Source organism: Saccopteryx bilineata, chromosome 1 (genome assembly GCF_036850765.1).
Source record: "Saccopteryx bilineata isolate mSacBil1 chromosome 1, mSacBil1_pri_phased_curated, whole genome shotgun sequence".
In the NCBI taxonomy this organism is placed as follows: domain Eukaryota; kingdom Metazoa; phylum Chordata; class Mammalia; order Chiroptera; family Emballonuridae; genus Saccopteryx; species Saccopteryx bilineata.
The window spans coordinates 229,191,191-229,208,697 of record NC_089490.1 but is presented as its reverse complement, the minus strand read 5'-3'; the positions used below and the strand labels follow the sequence as shown (position 1 = coordinate 229,208,697).

Genomic DNA, 17,507 nt, shown 5'->3' with positions numbered 1-17,507 from the left:
TCAGGTGCGGCCCTCCTCCAGAGGGAGGGGTAGGGGTTCCTCAAAACAAACAGCCCTGGCCGCTAGGGAAGCCAGTGTTTGCAGACATTGTCATTTCTCCGTTTTTCCCCCCTGAATGCTTGATGCGTGTGACTGCAGTCATCAGAGGCTTTTCTGAATAAATGAATGTTCCCCGCCCACGATTCCTGTCCCCACATCTCAGGGCTGGAGCTAGGCAAAGGGCTCTCTGTAAAGCAGCCACTAGCCACATGTGGCCACTGCGTGCCTGAAATGTGCAGACAGAGTAACATACACATCAGATTCAGAAAACTTGGTTCCGAAAAAGGAATGTAAACTATCCCATTCATAATTTTGGATTGATTAGATGTTGAAATGTTAATATTGTAGATATAGTGGATTAAATAAAATACATCATTACATTAATTTTACCTATTCTTTTGAACGTGGATCCCAGAAATTTTTCAGTTACATCTGTGGCTCCCATTTGCAGCTCTCATAATTCTGTTGGGTGACGCAGGTTTAGGGAGCCAGAGACCTGTGACCTTGAGTTCAAGTTAATTTTTAACCAGGTAAAACTGTGGTAGGCAAAGCCATCTGGGCCTCCCAAAGCCAGCACTGTGCCTGGCAAGCAGCAAGCATGACATTGGTTGAAATGAAATTAAATACAGTGTGTCCGAAAAGTCATGGTGCACTTTTGACAGGTCACAGGAAAGCAACAAAAGACGATAGAAATGTGAAATCTGCACCAAATAAAAGGAAAACCCTCCCAGTTTCTGTAGGATTATGTGGCAGCATGTGCGCATGCGCATATGATGACGTAACGCCATATATTCAGCGGAGCAGCCTATGGCCATGCCGGCCATATGGACAGTACAGGGGAAAGTTCAGTGTGTCCTGTGGCTCGCTAAATTCGAATCCGTGACCAAAGTGCAACGTGAATATCGGCACGTTTATAACAAAGCGCCACCACATAGGAATAACATTATTCGGTGGGATAAGCAGTTGAAGGAAACCAGCAATTTGGTGAAGAAACCCCGTTCTGGTAGGCCATCAGTCAGTGACGAGTCTGTAGAGGCTATATGGGATAGCTACCTAAGGAGCCCTAAAAAATCTGTGCATAAGCCCACATCGAACTGCACTGAATAGGTATGAAACTGGGAGAGTTTTCCTTTTATTTGGTGCAGATTTCACATTTCTATCGTCTTTTGTTGCTTTCCTGTGACCGGTCAAAAGTGCACCATGACTTTACAGACACACTGTAGTTCCCTAACAAAATTTTCAACTCCACAAAGAGCAAGAGAATGCATTTCTTTTAAGTTAGCTTTGAGAGGGATGCAATTGTAAGACTTTCTATCTTGCCTTGCAAAATTTTGGCTCTGAAAAAAACACATAGTTTTGTTGGCTCCTTTGCCCTTCTGTGGTCAGGATATCTGTTGTGACCATCTGTGAAGTAAAGTGAGAGAACTATCCATAGTTATCACGTATAGGTCAGCACGGCACTGCCACCGAAGGCCTTTTGACAGAGCCATGTCAGGTCCTTGAATACCTTAATACCAAGACTACTTACTCTGAACCTGCAAAGGAGATGACCCATGTAGAGGGCTTTTCCCTGGACACCTGTCACCACCAGCCTCCTCTTAGACCTGGAATGAGGCATGAGAGTGAAATACAGTCATATTTCCCCATGTGTAAAACGCACCATTTTTCAAAAAATTTGGAGTCTAAACTGGATCCGTCTTATATAGTAGTTGTAGATTTCTTTACTTGCATTTAAAAAGTGTACCATTTCAAATGCCATAGGTGGAACTGAGGATGAGGCAATATATGAAGACAGTGATTCATTCATTCAGACACAGATGAGGACAAGCTACTGGATGGGAGTTTTGACAGTGATGAGGAGGTGTATGAATTTTATGATGAATAAAACTTGGGCTCAATAACTTTATGTAATACATTTTTTTTCAAATTTCGGGCCCCAAAATTAAGGTGTGTCTTATATATGGGAGCGTCTTATACATGGAGAGATATAATATACTTCTTAGGCTAATGCCAACCATTAAAGAGATACCTGTGTATTTGAGCGAGTGTTGATTTATTGCTTTAGGTCGTAAGCATCTACAAAACAACATAGAGATGTGGGGTGCCGGTCCAAGCAGGTTACGCACCAGTGCCCAGGACAGCCGGGTGCACTAGCAATGTGGGATTTGGTCTCCCCACCCCCCGCCCCAGAAGCAGACAAAGGAGCATCATTCAGATAGCAAGATTCCCTCGGCAAGATGATCACACAGGCCCTAATTCAAGTTCTCTCTGCCTCACCTCTCCCATATACCCATCTCCCCAACCACCCCTACCCCCATACGTCTAAGATCCCAGTTTAGCAGCAGCAGGTTCCACGTGGTGAGGCAGTTCTCCCCTCGCAGGGCCCCTGATTGACCAGCTTCACAGTAAAGGCCAAGGACGGCTCTTTCTAGCTCACCCCCACCGTGCCGACAGGCTTGCCTGGCCACTATAGGGTTTCCGGCTCTCCTTACTCTTCCCCTGGGAGCCTGAGGACCTGGCTCTGGCTCCCTTCTCTGCACCAGGACTTGGAAACGGCTTCCTGGTTCTTGTGGGAGAAGCTGGCTTCTTGGAGGAGCCCTTCTGAGATGAGGCTGGGTCTGGACGAGAAGCTGAAGTTACACTGGATAATTTTCTACCAGCTTTCTCTGATTGCTCCTTGAGCAAGTCCAAGACCATCTCTGGGAAACAAGCATTTATTTAGGAAGAAATGTAAGTCTGGGAAAAAGTAACTCTAACAAAAGCACCATCCAGGAGAGCTAGGACTGCAGGAGGGTTCTTTAATATGAATTCTTTTGAAATTAAAGGATTTTTAACTGGCCTTGATCTACATATATTACTTCTATGTGTCACTCCAATGACACATAGCTCCCTTAAGATAGTGTCCCTTTATAAGTCTTCTCTGATTCCCCACCCTACCCCTAAAAAGCAGTCCTCGCCCTAGGGGCCCTCAGTGCTATAGAGTGTATTGATTTCTTTATTTGACTGCACTACCCACTCCCCTCCATTTGACTCCTACAGGTCAGGCTCACTGTGATGCCCCCAAGGATTAGCACAGTGCTTGCCACAAAAAGGTACTGAATGAATGAAGCAAAATGAATGAATACATGTGTGATTGAATGAATGAATGACAACAGGTTACAAAAACAGGTGTTGACCCCATTCCCACTAGTATGCAGAACAGATGTATATATAGTCTGAGCCACAACTTATAACCCTCAACCACAGAACAAGCCATTGATGAGGAAGCAAGACCTCCCACCAAAATTATCATGTTTGCAGAGGGCCCACTGTCTGCGCCTTGGTGGTAAGGCCCAAGTCAAAGACAAGGACGGACTCACTGGCGAGTGGTCTGAACTGGACCCGCTGACTCTTGGTTTTCACTGGCACAGGCTTGTATTTGCACTTGCCTGGGGGTACTCGCCTAAAATCAGATAGAAAAAGTGAGGACACAAGACTCTGAAAACAGGACTAGAAAATCCAGGTCACCAGAAGGCATACTTTTACAAGAACTGGCTTCAGCTCTCCCTTATCTATGGGGATGGAAAATAGGTGACAAACTCAGAAGGAGAGGAGAAAGGTTAGGGGTGTCACAAGGACACCACAGGTCCTTGGAACGCAGCGTCGTGAGAGGGCACAGCATAGCAGCAGATAGAACTGGGTTTACATCCTGGGGACCACAGGCAAGTAAACCTTCCCACATCTGAATTTCCACATCACAAAATAGAAAAAGTAATAGCACTTGCGGGGTGGGTGGTGAGGATTAAATGAGAACTGAGAACCTGGCACACCATGAGTGATTGATAAGTCACTTATTAAATTTTTTAAAATAAAATTTAAAAAAACAATTGAAATAGTGCCAAACACATAACACATGCTCCATAGATGACAATAATGGTGGTGGTGGTCATGGCGGTTCCCTTGAAAGAAAGTTCCTTCAGGAACTCATGACACAGTCCCTTAACACCAGCCTCTCTGCCTACGAGTATATTCATTCGTAAAATGCTGTCCCCTGAGTGTATTTTCTGAAATAAGAGGGACTCTGGAGTCTGGTGGCAGTCCGCTATTCAGAGCAGAGATGGAACTTCCCAGCTAGCCCCCACTGCCACCTTCTGTGACCCCCCCACCCTATCTCTTGTTGCTGTTGCCCCCATCCCAGATGAAAAGAGGAAGTCATTATATTTATGTGACAAATGCATAAACAGCTTACACACTGCACTAAGCTTTACAAATATAACTCCCTGAATACTCACAATAACCCTATATGGTAGGTGCTATTATTATCTCATTGTGCAGAGGGGAAACTGAGGCACATAAAGGTTAAGAAATAGACGCAAGGTCACACAGTGAGTTGGTGGCAAAGCCAAGATTCAAGCCCAGTCTCCCGGCTCTCTGACTCTAAAGGAAGTGAGAAAGGAGAAAAAAATGGAAGGGGGACAAAAATTATACATAAATAATCCGACCACCCTGAGAATGCTGGGCTGGCGCACGCAGTGCAAAGGCGGCTGGGTAAGTCAGCAGCGGCAGCGTCTGGGCCCTGGGAGCTTTTTAAAAGTCTGCAGAATACAACGTACGTAATTATAACCGAAGTGAACTACGTTGGTCCAGTGATTCACCCAAGCTGTCTCTGTAGAGCAAGGGCGTTAGCCTGCCTCCCTGGGTTGCATCTGCATTAATTGAGTGCCTGGTGTGCAGTAATAACTCAGTATATTTCAACTTGAGAAAAGTTGGAAGGTATTTGCCAAAGACCTTGGGAGCCTTGACCAAACCCAGGGGACAAGGCAGTAATACTTACTCAGGTGGTCAGCAGTGAACACCCAATGGTCAGATGATCCCAAAAAGAAATTTCCAGAAGCAAATTTTAAAAAACAAAAACAAAACAGGAGGCACAGGTCTAGACTAGTCACCCTGGAAATTTTCTGAAATAAGAGTCTTTTGGAAAGACTCAAACTCCTCATTTCCAACCGCAAAGAAACCCACGGCCCAAATATCCCGTCATCCTAGAGATACACTGTCCTCCTAGGCTTGATCAGAGGCAGGGATTTGATTCCTTGATCGGTTATGGTAATTCTTGGGGAGTGAGGACACTTTTTATGGCCTGCCCCAGAGATAAGGTCAGATAGAAATGCACCTGAGAAGAAAATGAGACCAAATCTCACCTTGATAGGTCAACAAGTTTGTAAATGGATCAACGTGGTGCATACGCACTTGGGTAAGCGGTGGCCAGGAAATAGAGCTCCCCTAAGGAAACAGGACAGGTGGTCAACCACGGGACACAGGCTGGGCCGAGCCACGGAGCTGAGAGCACAGTGACCTGGGGCCCCCCAGCCTTGTGACTTTCACAACACCCACTTTCCACTAAACATCAGCCTGCCGGCCTGTGGTTTCTCTCCTTTTTTTATGTTTGGACTTCCAATTTGTAACTCACACAGACTTGTCTCTATTACAAATGCTGGAATGTTCCAATATTCCCTGCTGCTCTGAAAGACCCACCTCAAACTACCCATTCATAAGCCAGCCGAGAGAAAAGAGTCCAGGAGCCGACCAGATTTTTCCCCATCCTACTCAAATAAAGGTCCTGAACAGCCACACCATGGTTTGGAGTGAAAGAAAACCAAATACTTAGCAAAAAAAACCTTCAAGATTCTGGTTTGTGTTACAGAGAATCCCAGGTCTGTAAGAGACCCCAGGGAGAAGTTTATTCTCTTCCTTGCTCCTAAGCATGGCTAGATCCAGAGCCAAATAACATTTTATTGTTCAAAAATATAATGTATATAAAGCCAAAATTTAACAACCCATTTTCGGGCTACAAAATTTGGGGAAACTTATTAGAGAGGAGTGTGTGTGTGTGTGTGTACACACACATGACTTGCTTTGCTACTGCCCTTAATATATATGCCTAATTTGTCTAGTGAGTAGCCTCCTACCTAGCTGTTCTCCCTTCTCTTGTCCCTTGCTCACTCACAGGCTCTTTCAGGGTCAGGAAAGAGCCCAGCCCAGCCCGTGGCTGAGCTCAGAGGTGTTCTCTCCTAGGTGACAGCAACAGGACAGACACCCCCTGTTCCTCTGGTCTGTCCCACTACTGGCCTTGTCCACCTTCCTACAATCGTAGATTAGGATAAAATCGGGGAGCAGGGATCACATGCAACTCCTCCATAGCCACCAGATGGGAAGGATCAAAGTATAGTTTTCGATGTAGCCCACACAGTGAGTACAGCTCAACCAAGAAGGAGTAGGCTGGTGTAGTCAATGTTTCTGCACTGAGGAAGTGAGCATCATAGTCACATTGGGGGTGTTGTGATTATTAAATTAGATTAAAATGTAAAGGGCATAGGTCCTGGCCATTTTGCTCGGTGGTAGAGCGTCAGCTCAGTGTGTTGAAGTCCTAAGTTCGATTCCCGGTCAGGGCACACAGGAGAAGCACCCATCCACTTCTCCACCCTTCCCCTTCTCTTTTCTCTCTATCTCTCTTTTCCCCTCCCACAGACAAGGCTCCAATGGAGCAAAAGTTCGCCCAGGTTCTGAAGATGGCTCCATGGCCTCTGCCTCAGGCACTAGAATGACTCCAGTCGCAACAGAGCAGCTGCCCTGACGGGCAGAGCATCACCCCCTGGTGGGCATGCCTGGTGGATCTCAGTTGGGCACATGCAGGAGTCTGTCTGCCTCCCTGCTTCTCACTTCGGAAAAATAAATAAATAAATAAATAAATAAATAAATAAATAAATATAAGATGTAAAGGGCATAGAACAGTCTTCATGCAACTAAGGATAGTAAAAACAGAAGTGGTCACTGCTATTTAAGTAACAATAGCAGCAATAATAATAATAATTTAATTAATCAACATTCAGTGCCCATCAGTTACCTGCCTCATCCTCCGCGAAGGAGATGATGAACTTGTTGTGAGTGCTGACCAGCCCCGGGAAGGCACAGGACGTGGGGCTACCCACGCAGATGTCCCGTTTCTTCCATTTCTTGGTTTTTCTATCTTCCTGCAAAGTCATAAGTCGACTGGATGAAAAATAAAGCCTTATATTTTAGGAATCCATATTTCCACCCTGCAATCCTGCAGGGTATTTATTATTCCTGCTAGAATTAGAATCTTTTGAGTACTGAAATTGGGTCTCCCACAGGCAATCGATAACTAGCCTCCCCCAAGGGTCCAAACCACTTCCCCGATACTTCTGTCCCCCACTTGCCCAAGGTGGGGAAGTTCATTTTCTGTCATAAAAGGAGTTTGATGCTCTGCAGACATTGCAACTCTACAAAAGACTAACTTAATTTTTATTAGTTACATGAGCTTGGGCTAGTTGCTCAACATCTCTAAGCCTCAGTTTTCTCATCTGTAAAATGGGAAATAGAAATTGAATTTACCATGGGCGAGAGCTGGGAAGGTTAAATGTGACAACATATAAAATTATCTCACCAAAGTACTTGGCATATATGAAGGGTTCAAAAACCAGGAGCTGCTTTTATTATTATTATTATTATTATCATATTATTATTATTATTTTATTATCACTTTGTCTATATAATAGTAGATGCTTTATATGCCTCATCATCTATCTGAATTAAAGGCAGGATTTTTGTGTGTGTGTGTGTATGTATTTTTCTGAAGCTGGAAACGGGGAGGCAGTCAGACAGACTCCCGCATGTGCCCGACCGGGATCCACCCGGCATGCCCACCAGGGGGCGATGCTCTGCCCATCTGGGGCGTCGCTCTGTCACGACCAGAGCCACTCTAGCGCCTGGGGCAGAGGCTAAGGAGCCATCCTCAGCGCCCGGGCCATCTTTTGCTCCAATGGAGCCTCGGCTGCGGGAGGGGAAGAGAGAGACAGAGAGGAAGGAGAGGGGGAGGGGTGGAGAAGCAGATGGGCGCTTCTTCTGTGTGCCCTGGCCGGGAATGGAACCCAGGACTTCCGCACGCCAGGTCGACGCTCTACCACTGAGCCAACCGGCCAGAGCCAAAGGCAGGATTTTAGAAGAAAAGAGAATGAAAGTTGGGTAAAACAGAAGTGGCACCTGAAAAGTTGCATAAAAAGAGAAAAAAATATGAAAATAAAATAACCATAATAAAAAAGAGATGCCCAATCCCATGTGATTCTAATGCACATGCTTCAATTAACAATCACTGCATATTAACCCCGCAGTATGTATGGGGTGAAGTGGGAGGTAGGAGTTATGGTAAAAACCATAAAGAACAATTAAATCCCAAAGAACTAATGAGTAATAAAGGACCTATATGGTTACTAATGCTACTCCATTTCTGTGACCAAGAACTGCAGCATGAAAATGTCAACACCCTGTCTGGCTAAGATGGGGTAACAGGGACCAGATTCACCATCCCACCTTAAATAGACAAAAAACTAGATAAAATAGAACAGCAATGGTTTAGAAGGCATTGGAGAGGCCCTGGCCAGTTGGCTCAGTGGTAGAGCATTGGTCTGGCGTATGGAAGTCCCGAGTTTGACTCCCAGTCAGGGCACACAGGAGAAGCGCTCATCTGCTTCTCTACCTCTCCCCCTCTCGTTCTCTCTCTATCCCCCCCCCCCCAGCCATGATTCAGTTGGAGGGAGTTGGCCCTGGGTGCTGAGAATGGCTCCATGGCCTCTGCCTCAGGCACGTAATAGAATCTGGTTGCTTAGCAACAAAGCAATACCCCAGATGGGCAGAGCATCACCCCTAGTGGATTTGCCAAGTGGATTCTGGTTGGGACACATGTAGGAGTCTGTCACTGCCTCCCCTCTTCTCACTGAATAAAAAAATAAATAAAAAAAGACAGTGGAGAGCAGTGAAGGACTGTGTTCCTTAAGAGATGGGAGACAAACAGAATGAGCCCTACAACGGGCCCAGCTTGCTACCTTGCAGGAGTTTCCATTGCAGAGAGGGAAATCATAGGCAGAGCCTATCATGCTCCTTGAGTTGAAAAGACAGAGGTGAAAGTCCAGCCTCCATCCAGCTTTCTTGTTCATATAAAGGTTAAAATAAAAAATAAGAGAGGCCAGTGGGTGGTTTAGTGGATAGGGTGTTGACCAGGCATACCAGAGGTCACAGGTTCAACCCTTAGTCAGGGCACGTATGAGAAGCAATCAATGAGTGCACAACCAAATGGAACAATTAAGTGAAACAATGAGTTGATGCTTCTCTCTCTCTCTCTCTAATCAATGGGAAAATTTTTAAATCAAATAAAAATATTAAAAGGAGAGAGCCAACATAAACCCCTCCTTACCCACTCATGAAGTCCCCAAAGATGTAGAGGCCATTGAGATTTGGAGATTCGCACCCACGGTAGACATACCTCCAGTGACTGACTTCCCCAGTGCATGGCCATAAGCATAGATTGGCAGGATGTCATCTGTCCAGGGACAAGAAAAGAGAATGAGTGTCATAGCTAAAACTCGGGAACTTCGAGAAGGAAGAAGAGGGCTTTTTAATGCAGTCACCAGGTTGAGTGGAGGACATTTTATGCGAGGTCTTCAATAGAACAGGCAACCAAGAGAATCACATCCATTTTTCTCAACAGACAAGCCACAAAGTACACACACCTAAGGTGCACTTTGATTACTGATGCTTAGGGATAGGTCTATTCATTGACTATATAAGGAATATCATTCCCGTGGGCTATCCCAATTGGAAAATAAATGGAAACACAGCCACCAATTTCTCTCTGCCGGTGGTCCTCATAATAGTACACCTAAAACTCATGTGGGTAACTTATTAAAATATAGATTTCTAGGTCAATCCTGCTCTCTGAGTCCACCCAAGATTCAAATTTATTAGGTTAAAAAGTAGTGTGCAAGGGCTCTCTGGTGCCGGTGGCCAGAGGGCCACTGTGAGAAACACTCTCCCCTAGAACACGAGCAAAGGCACTTAAAGGACCTGCAGGGCAGGACACGTCCAGATTTTTGTCCCCCAACCTCCACCTCCTACAATACATCATCAGAGAGCTGCTCGCTTACCCAAAGAGGCATTGTGACAAAGTTTCCAGTCGTAACACTCAAAACCTTCCTTTGCTCTCCAGCCATAGTTCCCGCCTCTAACAATGATGTTGACTTCTTCAAACCGGTTCTGTCGCACGTCCCCGCAGAATATCCGGCCGCGGCCCTGGTGTGTGATGGGGTCCCCTCGGTCCACTGAGCAGCGCCATATGTTTCTGATTCCATAGGCATAGACAGCAGGCTGGGCCCCTGGCTCAGAGACAAATGGATTGTCCAGAGGGACCCGGTACTGCCTGCCACCTGAGCCCTCCCCGTTCACATCGATCCTTAACACTTTCCCCAACAGGGAACTTCTGAAAGAAACAGGGCCAAAAAAATAGGCACAGGGTAAATACTCAGCAGTGGGACTGCCAGATCATAGGCTAGTTCTGGTTTTAATTTTTTGCGGAGTCACACGCTGTTTCCATAGCAGCCACGCTAGTCTGCCTTTCCAGCCACCCTGCACAAAGGTTCAAATGTCTCCACATCTTGCCAACACTTGTCTTTTTTTTTTTTTAACAATAGCCATCCTAACAGGTGTGAGGTGGTATCTCATTGCAGTTTTGATTTGCATTTCCCTGATGATCAGTGATGTTAAGCCCCTTCCCCTGTACCTGGTGGCCACCTGTGTGCAAGATGAGTGGGTTCCAGCGACCTGCTGCCTGGCATTGTCCGATAATTAACAACATTGTAGGGTACACTTAAATTTTGTGTTAGATCTCATGTTAAATATTCAAAAATAAAATAAAGCAATAAAATGAAATAAAATGGCACAGGACCAGCGGAGACAGCCCAGGCAGGCCTGCTAACAGTCATGCTGAGCAACGGCTAGATATCACATGGGGAGACATGACAATATGTGTGTGTGTGTACACAAGATATTAAGACTTCTTGATTTTTACTTTATTGTTTTGCTTTGTTTTTGGAGAAGAAGGGAGAGAGAGAGAGAGAGAGAGAGAGAGAGAGAGAGAGAGAGAGAAACATTGATTTTGTCATTCCACCCATATGCATTCATTGGTTGACTTTTGCATGTGTCCCAACTGGGGATTGAACCTGGAACCTTGGTGTATCACAATGATACTCCAACCAACTGAGCCAACCAGCCAGGGCAAGACATCCTGATCTGGGGGCTCCATGAACCACTAGGTAAAAGTTGATGTAGTTCTGGTCCATGTGACCCTGAACAATTTTTTTTCCCCGATGAGATGGTTTCTCTCAGATCTGGTCTAATACTCTGAACTTTAAAAGGAGCTGGCTTGTCCTTCCTCATAAGCAATGTGGTCTGCAGAAAGGACAAAGGCATTCTGAGGCTCTGCAGAGGACGGCGGTCTGTGGGCCTCCGTCTCCTCATTTGCAAAGCAAGGGAGAATAACATGACCTTGCAATGTGGTTGTAATGTAACGCTGCCACGGGTTCATATGACACAGCATGCTACGGGGCAGGCATCTGACAAATATTAGCTCTTTATTATTATCAGCCAAAATACGGATACTACGAGCAATAACAGGAGCCATGTGGTTGCTAGGTGCAAAGGGCAGAAGGAATATGTGACCTTTAACAGGGTGGCACAGCCTCATGATCTGAGTTTGAAATCTGGTTTTGCCGCTTACTCATGGTGTGACCTTGGACAAGCTCCTTTACCCTTCCCTACCTCTATTGTCTTATGTGTAGATGGCAGTCATAATACCTATACTTCATAGGATTCATCCATTCTGTAAGTATTCACAGAGTGACTCCTTTGTGCCAGGCACTAGTCTTCGTCCTGGGATAGGTCAATTAAAACAGATAAAAACACTTCCCCTTGTAGGCTGTTAGAATTGCATTTAAGGTATTTAGAACAATACCTGGCACACAGTAAGCATTCAGTATACATTAGCTCTTATTAACTAAGACTGCCATGTGCCTCTGGGGCCTAGCACAGTGCCTGGAACTCAGGAATGAATAATATTGTTGAGTTGAGTTCAATTGGATGGTCAGATCTTGGTGTGCAAATAATGTCCTGATAATATATTTTAAACATTCTGAATTTGTTTCTACAAAGGGCTCTGCAAATTACGTTGACCTCCATAATGTTAATTACTAAAATATACAATGCCCAAAATGCACTGGACAGAAAACCAAATGTCCCTCCCACTTGCCCCCACACAGGGAAATGCATCTTGCAGTAAGTGAATTTGGGTTTGACCCATCTGTGGCTCCTTCTCAGTAAGAACATTGCCCCAGGAGCTCGCCCTAAGGGGACGTGGACCCAGCCTCCACTCCACTTACTTGTTCTGAGCATTTCCTAATTTGCCAAAGGGGTCCCCAGCCTGTCCTCCGTCACCAGTGAATATGTACAGATAGTCATCCACACCAAAAAGAAGTTGTCCACCATTATGATTTGAGGCTGGTTCTTCTATCGCCAAAATGACCCTGGAAGAAAAAAAAAAGAAACCTTGGATGAGGCTTTAACATAAGCTCAATCTGTATCCTCTTGAGAGTCCAAAATGATTGGTGCAAACCAGCCAAGACCTGCTCAGAGATTCCAAGGATCACAAAGCAGGTATCTTTGGGGCTCTGAGACACCCCTTGTGCCCTAGTACGACTCCTTCATGCATCATTTTCCTTTTCTATCATGACTTCGTGAGATGTAGGCATAGCCAGAATAACAACCATCCTCTTGTGAGGCTTGGCCCTACTCTCTGCTCTACCAGCAATCTCAAATCCCTTCCTTTGAGCAACCTTGCAGCTGTTCGTCTATCAGTTCCTCATGCTCTTCGCAATCCCCTAACCTTTCTATATGGGAAAGGAGAGATGAGGCAGAAAGAAGAAGGAGAAAAAGCAGAATGATAGAGTGGAAAGAACATGAGCTTGGGGTCAGTTAGAACCAAGTCCTTTGTCTATGCATCGATAGCATCTCAATGTCTTATGAGGTTGAAAATTCCCACATTCAAGGTAAAGAGTGTGGGATCTAACAGCTACACCATAATCAGACACTGCTATTATATATATATTGATATGATCCATAGTTATCTTTCAAACCTTTATGGCTGCTGGACTTTGCTTACTTTCCATAAAGTCAAGCAATCATGGCTCTAATTAGGTAACTATAAGGTGATGTCAGTACTCCAAGAAGACCCTTGACTCTAGAGTTGAACTTGAGTTGTCCTCATTAATCAACGAGTCCTTTGTCAACATTATAAGCTAGTGACTCTAACACCAAGAAAGTTCCCCCATATCATTCTAGCATTATCTTGGATAATGGTACACAGATGTTCACAGGCACATCTCACCTTTCTGACTTTGGGTCTGCTTGGTTGGAATCAGTCTGAGAAACCTTCATCTGACTAATCCAGATCTTTTCCACCTTCTTCTTGCCCAGGAATGAATAATAAATATAAAACTTGCGGTTACGGTGGAATTTGGGATGAAAAGCCAGCCCCAAGAAGCCTCTCTCATCCCCAATCCATGGAGTGGTCAACACGATGCTCTTGAGGTCCAAGAAGGGCTGTTCCAGGCGACTCCCATCAGGCAGGTAGACCCACACCACATCCACCTGCTCTGCCACGAAGAAGTGATGGGTGCCATCCCCTGCATGGACCATGGAGACAGGGTTCCTCAGCCCATTGGCCACCTCAGCCAGGCAGAGCTGCAGACAGCCCTGATGGTCCTCGGCCACCGCGCCCAGGTTGCGGTTCAGATGGTCATTCTTCAGGACGTTCGGGAAGCAATAATCCTGGTCAGGAAGGTTGAGGAAGTGGCAGAAGTGGGCGCCATCTTTTTCATGGGACTCCTGGAGGCGACGGTCACTGGTCAGCAGGGAGATGGCAGAGTGGCAGCTGGAGTGAAATGCAGAGCAGTAGTCAGAGCAGAGGCCAGGGAGTTTCTGGAGTGGGGTCTGTGGGTTCTCAGCATCATAGAGATGGGCTGCATACGGTGAGCACTCCTAGAAAAGACAGAAGGCTTACATTCCCACGTGTCACACTGGCCATAGTGGGCAGGTCCCAATTTTTGAGAAGGCAGAAAGGAAAACAGTCGGGGAAAGAATCAGGATTCTGGGGCTTCTACAATATTACCAATACTGGTCCAGCTCTTCCCTGGGACCCAAAGTTCCCATCCAGTTAACCCCCCTGGAAGGTAGAATGGGAGGGAAGAGATCTCTCATATTCACTATATTCTAGCATTTTAACTTAGTTCTTGACACATGAAGTTTTATTAAGATGAATTATTTTTAAAAAGAGATAGTAGCAGCCTTGGCTGGGTGGCTCAATGGATAAAGTGTTGACCCCACGCAAGGTCATGGGTTTGACTTCCCCCCATCAGGGCACATACAAGAAGCAATCAGTGAGCACACAACTAAATGGAACAACAAAACAATGAGTTATCTCTCTCTCTCTCTCTCTCTCTCTCTCTCTCAAATCAATGAAAACATTTTAAAAAGAGACAGTACCAAATTTCTCCATCTTTCCCTTCATCATAAATGCTGTATCTATAAGACTTGACTTCTTTATATAGGTCTGAAGCAATGTAGCAGAAGTTTCACATTCGTTAAAACTAAGTATTGAATACATAGTGTGAATTTTTCATTTTCTGCACTTTCCCACATGTTTGAAATACTTTATAATCTAAAAATAAAATGACCAAAATGGACACAGGATTGATCTATCGCTCCCTGAGATTAGGCGTCCAGTAATTCCATCACTTACTTATTAAAGATATTTATATTTAATGTATATAAACACAAATTTTGCCAGACGCTGCACAGATTTCATTGTGGCTACAGCGACATGGGACTGCTCTTTCCACAAATACACATGAATTGCGTGCTCAAATGATGGAGCATCTTCTACTGAGACCTCCCTGAATGGTAGCAATTTTTAGAAAATAGAGTATTGTGGGTAGACAACCAACTCCCAATAGTGTTGGGAGAGGTAGCCGAAATGGGAGAATAAACAAGGCCCACTGAATGAGTGTAGTCTGAGTCCGTTGAGCAGCATGGAGTCCACTAGCCCAGAACCTGTGACATCTGACCTCAGTCCCAGCCAGCCGGCCAGCACAGGACTGTCTGTTGTGTTACCACTTATCAAAGGGACCAGCCTCATCTCTCGGCGTACCTGAGTTCCCTAATCTCTCGTATTTTCACCCTGATTGCAGGTACAGAGCCAGGGCTGGGTCACCAGAAAGAAGGAAAGAAAATGTCCAGCAATTCAGCATCTGAGTTTAGGACACTTGTCAGGGCTGCTGACCACAAGCGAAAATGACCTGAATTGCTCTCGAAGCAGCTCTCTGCTCTGGAGATGTGCAGGGAGCAGGCGGCACAAAGGCTCTGACCTGGTGAAGCTGACACTTTCTCACGGTCAGAAGACCATTAAGTAAATCTCAGGACTGTCGTTTGGAACCATGTTATCAAAAGGGCACAAGACTTGGAGCCCAAGCCTCTAAACTCATGTCCCACACTGTCTGACCTGGGACAAGCCCATTAAAACTCCCGATCCCTCCTCAGTAAAATGAGGGTCGTGACAGCTGCCCACAGTTGTTGCTGGGGACACACTACCTGTGTGGGAAAAAGCGAGGGAGCACCTTCTGCTTTTTTAAAAAATGGACACATGCAGTTATTCTGATTCTTCAAATCCCTAAAACAGGAGAGCTCTGAATTTGGCTCTCTGAAATCTCACCCAACTGGGAAGAGGCAGAGAGGAGAGACGGAGGGGGAGACGTTTCCACCAGAGAATTCTCAGAATTTGACAGCCTTGGTGTTGTTCCTAAGGCCCCGAGTCTGCCCAGATGGCTGTCCCAGGGTTAATTCTCCAGGAAACAGAGGAAGGTGGTTCCAGGTGACAGAGCACAGCCCCAGGCGATGCCACCCAGGTGGCTGGCTTCTGGGCCAGACTCTGCCTGGAGAGCAGAGTGGCCGCTGTGCTACGGAACAGTGGGAATGGTGGCAGTGAGGGGAGCCAAGTAATCACACCAACGTGTCAGGACGGTCTCAGATCAAAGGCCTTGCTGGATTCCCTGGGTCGCCCCCAGCCCATTGTAGGAGCGCTTCTCCCCACGGCAACCTCTTTCATCAGCTCTGGATGCTGACTCTCCCCTGCGCCCAGGTCCCCCTCCCACAAAGCCGGTGTGTGGCGCCGGCACCCGCGCAGGTGATGCCTGCCAGCGATGTGGGTTTGGCTGCTGGAGAGCCAGGAGAAGCAGAACCTCTGAGTCATTGCCACCCGGCTGCCTGCAATTCTGCCAGTCCAGCTCTCGGATGCTGGGGAGAGCCCCCAACCCCTGCCGCCACCATCACCACCATCACCATGGCAGGACCCCTGGTGTGCATGACCCCTGGCGTGCAAGACCCGGGGAGCCCTGGGCCCCTGCAGATGCCCCCATTGTCCCACCCCGGGCTCTGTATAAACCCCGCAGGTATGTGCTGCACCCAGCTCTCGGAGCACCCACCGTGGGGAGGACCCAGACAACAGCTGCTGTGACCGCATCACAAAGGACAGTGGCTCATTCTCCAGGGGTCTGAGAAAGCACCAGGGCCTGCAGAGCCCCGGAGGGGGAGCTCTGGGAAGCCAGCAGAAAGCAAAGTCAGCACCTCCTCACCGACAGGGACCTGTCCGGCCCAAAGTTCTTCAGGTACAGCAGCTGAGCTTCTAGAAGGCTGGGGGCTCAAGAGCCCTGCCCATCCGCCCACCCGCCCTGCACCTGGTCAGCGGGGCTGGAAGGTGCTTTTCTAAGCCTGCTCCCTCGGGGTTATTTTTACACTCGTGCCTACCTGGCAAAGGATGTCTTTAATGTAACTGCCACACAGCTCATGGCCTTTCAGACCCAAGTAGTCCATGATGTCCCAATACCGAGCAGCAACGTGGTGGTCCTTATGCTGGTCACAGCAGCCGAAGGACTCATAGTCCAAGCAAAACTCGAGGTGCACAGGGGGCTGGAAGGGGGGCCTGTAATTCAGGCACTGTGGGTGCCCCTGCAGCAAGCCTGCCTGGTCCAACAAGAACGTGAGGCAGAGACAGAAAATGCCAGAAGAGGTTGGAAGCCAGGGGGCCTGCCAAGTAGGACCCCCCTCGAAGTGGATTTCCTCCGCATTCTGGCCTCGGGAACAGTCCCGCCGCTGTGTTCCCTCGAGTTAGCCTCACTGCTCTGGGCTAATTCCTACCCTCCCCTCCAGATTTTCTTCCTTCTCTCCCCCTTCACCAAATTCACTGAGCAGTGTCCCTGCTGTAGGCTGGGTAGGAAGGAATCTCCTGTGAAAGCAGTCAGAGGTGTCCCTGTCCCCTCCAGTCCCCTAAACATGAAGGAACCTACTGCTGGCTTATTGGGGAGCATGACTGTTGAGCAAAAAAGGGTCCACAGTCTCCAGGGTAGAGATGCTGTGATTCATTAAAATTGCAGAGTTCCTGCCAATTGGGAGACCAGGAAATTTAGGCTGTGTTTACAGTTTCTTCCCAAGCGGAGTGGTCAGAGTCTCACATGAAAACACAGGTTACACACAGTCCA

The 17,507-nt window shown here is 46.8% G+C and overlaps 1 protein-coding gene across 1 annotated transcript; it reads right to left on the bottom strand.

The window, feature by feature from the left end:
* Window positions 1–1,477: 1,477 nt before the first annotated feature.
* HHIPL2 (HHIP like 2) lies at window positions 1,478–17,096 on the bottom strand. The gene is given in 12 exon segments (XM_066252730.1): window positions 1,478–1,643; window positions 2,483–2,738; window positions 3,399–3,481; window positions 5,217–5,298; window positions 6,920–7,065; window positions 9,284–9,353; window positions 9,356–9,409; window positions 10,014–10,345; window positions 12,300–12,443; window positions 13,304–13,956; window positions 16,777–17,069; window positions 17,072–17,096. Coding segments are annotated over 12 exon segments (2,304 nt in total).
* Between the last annotated feature and the right edge of the window lie 411 nt (window positions 17,097–17,507).